This window comes from Gavialis gangeticus, unplaced genomic scaffold, assembly GCF_001723915.1.
Source record: "Gavialis gangeticus isolate Ggan-Ray unplaced genomic scaffold, GavGan_comp1, whole genome shotgun sequence".
Taxonomy (NCBI): Eukaryota; Metazoa; Chordata; order Crocodylia; family Gavialidae; genus Gavialis; species Gavialis gangeticus.
The window spans coordinates 36,510,676-36,513,230 of NW_017728995.1; the positions used below are offsets into that span (position 1 = coordinate 36,510,676).

Below are 2,555 nucleotides of genomic sequence, written 5' to 3' on the forward strand. Positions count from 1 at the left end.
GCGACACCTGCATCCATGGCCTTTGTGACCTGATCGTAGAAGGCAATCAGGTTGGTCTGACATGATCTCCCCCTAATAAATCCATGCTGATTGCCCCTGAGCATCATTTCTGATGCCGGCCCATCACAAATGTGCTCCTTGATGATCTTCTCAAGCTGAGGAACAGGGTCAGGAAAGATAAGCAGCAGCAATGACTGCAAATAGCTAACATATGCATGGTTTGAAACATTAGAAGTTTCATTGCTTGACTATTTGGTAAAACAGTGTAGTCCAAATGAATGCAAAGCAGGATCTACTTTGACAAAAGAATTAAATTAGAAATCACTACAAATTGACTTTTAGCTCCCTCTGCCAGCTGAATCATGACTTCACATTGCCTGGAAAGCATGACTGTTTTTTCTTTCCACTAAAAATGTCACAGTGACAGTAAGAAAGCCAGTCATTAAAAATTACAGCCATCTGACAGGCACCCAGGTTGAGAAAAAACCTTCCCACACTCCTCAGGAGAAAACAGCCTTTGGTTCCGTCTGCTGGCTTTTCAGAAATGAAAACTCTCCAAACCTCATCCTGCAAGGGCTCCTCCAAGATAAACACACTTTAGCTATATGCACCTGCTCCCAACCAATTTAATAAATAGCTACACCTTAATCTAACCCCAGAAGCATCCAAGTCCATTAGGAGTTCAAGTCACTTCTGTAATAGCTAAGGCTCACCGTTTCCAAATTTTTCTGCTAGGTGGTACATCCACCCCCTCCAACATCCTCAGTGCAAGTCTGTTGACCATATAGTTACACCTAATACCAACCTCGTTCTTCAGGTGTTAAGTCTTCCTCCTCCTCTTCTTCCTCCTCACTGCTTTCTTCTTGCTTAGCTAGAATCTTCGGGCCCTTACCTTCAGCTGCAGCTGCCAACCTATGCAAAAAACTGTATTAAAACACACCAAAGCAGGAGTAGCAACTCCCAACAATTAAAGTACTTAACTTCTGTACATACACACACCTCAGTGTCTAGGACAGGGGTCAGCAGCGTTTTTGGGCAGAGTGCCAAAAACATCCGCAACCTCAACTTGTAACATGTTGGTCTGCCAAGGAAAGATGGTGGGGGAGCCACAAGGGGCCCAATCCTTACAGTGGCAGCGCAGCCCCAGCCCCTTCTCCGCTGTCCACCCCGAGGCGCATGTGCTAAGCAAAATGTCTTTGAGTGCCACAGAGTACCCCTGATCTAGGATGAAACAGCCTTGGTTCTGGGCTTAGGCCATATTTTGCCACACTGATGTAGAGTACCTACTTACTCTACCAGCAGCTTTGCCTAGAAACCTATCCCAACACATCTGAGCATGACTCCTAACATAACCACCACCTTATCCAGGAACACATTATTCCTCCTGCCACGAGGCGGTGGAGGGGAATATCTCCAAACTTAGCTCATTCTACAGCCACTAATGCTTACTTCTCGGCCAGCAAATCTGCTGTTAAGGGTTCATTTGATTCCGAATCACTCACTGCATCTTCATCATCCTCTCCCACCATACTAGAAAAAAAAAGAAAGCAAAAGAATATCTTTAGCATTTGCTACCCAAAAATATTGTTTGTTAAAAGGAGTAAAGCTTTAGGCCTGCTCTAATTAAACTACTTGTTTAATACTCAATTACTGTTTTCTTCCCTCCCCACCCTCCCCTACTTTAATTATTCCAATGCAAAGAATGGTTTTATTTCCTTTTACCTAAGTATTAACTTTGCTCACTAGAAGCTAGTTAGTTCAAGTCCCAACTGAATTTTACAAGTGACCCATACTCTTAAAGCAGTCAAAGCTTCTGAATAACAATTTACATCTACAAGAGTGCTACCAAATATTCAGTGTTATCCCTGACTTCAGAGTTTTAGATGTGTAATATACTTTGCAGCATTTCCTGTCTTATTGGTGTATCATCTAAATCCTGAGAATTCAAACAGACTACAAGCCTGCAGGCAGCTCCAGTACCACCACCCATGAGCTTTGGTTTGCTGCTAAACCACTTAGGCATAGCCTATCATTATAACTCAAGTATTTCCATATCTATTTAAAAGAATGGTTGTTTAAGAAAATTTACCTGTGATAAGGAGTGCTTGGCTCATCTATTTTCATTAAGCCATAATCCTTGCCTGCTGGGTGGTACGTAGCTAGAATGTTCATTTCATCCCACTTCTGGGACTTTTTACTGAAAAGAGAAGAGAAAGTTAGCTCTCCCAGGTGTGAAAAGGTTTCCTCCTGCCTTGAAAAAAGAAGTACAGCATCCAAGGTCCCCCTTAGCTTCGAAGTCCTGCCATGCACAAAAGGAAGAAAAAAAAATTTAGGACAGAAAAGTGTAGCCAGCCCCCTCCCCCAAACACACACCTGGAACAGGAGCTTAACCAGGAAGCAAGAGTATATTATACAGATAATTCTAGGTTCAACAACACATTAGCCAAGTCCCACAACTGCCTGCAGTGCACCTGTCCAACCCCTGCCTCAGGCTCAACTAGATGGCCAAGTGAGCTGCCAATGAACCCAGCCTGCAGATTCAGGAGCTCACCCTT

At 43.4% G+C, this 2,555-nt stretch overlaps 1 protein-coding gene across 3 annotated transcripts in view; it reads right to left on the bottom strand.

Annotated features, from left to right (window-relative positions):
• Positions 1 to 2,222, bottom strand: part of PPP1R2 (protein phosphatase 1 regulatory inhibitor subunit 2) — a 13,781-nt gene extending 11,559 nt beyond the window's left edge. For 2 of the 3 annotated variants that reach the window (XM_019503509.1, XM_019503510.1), the window contains exons 1-3: positions 2,090 to 2,222; positions 1,450 to 1,530; positions 806 to 912 (exon numbers count right to left, since the gene is read on the bottom strand). In XM_019503509.1, coding sequence (XP_019359054.1) covers positions 806 to 912; positions 1,450 to 1,530; positions 2,090 to 2,172 — 271 coding nt within the window. In that variant the 5' untranslated portion in view covers positions 2,173 to 2,222. The remainder of the gene's footprint in view (positions 1 to 805; positions 913 to 1,449; positions 1,531 to 2,089) is intronic. The other variant, XM_019503508.1, reaches the window with a different exon arrangement.
• Between the last annotated feature and the right edge of the window lie 333 nt (positions 2,223 to 2,555).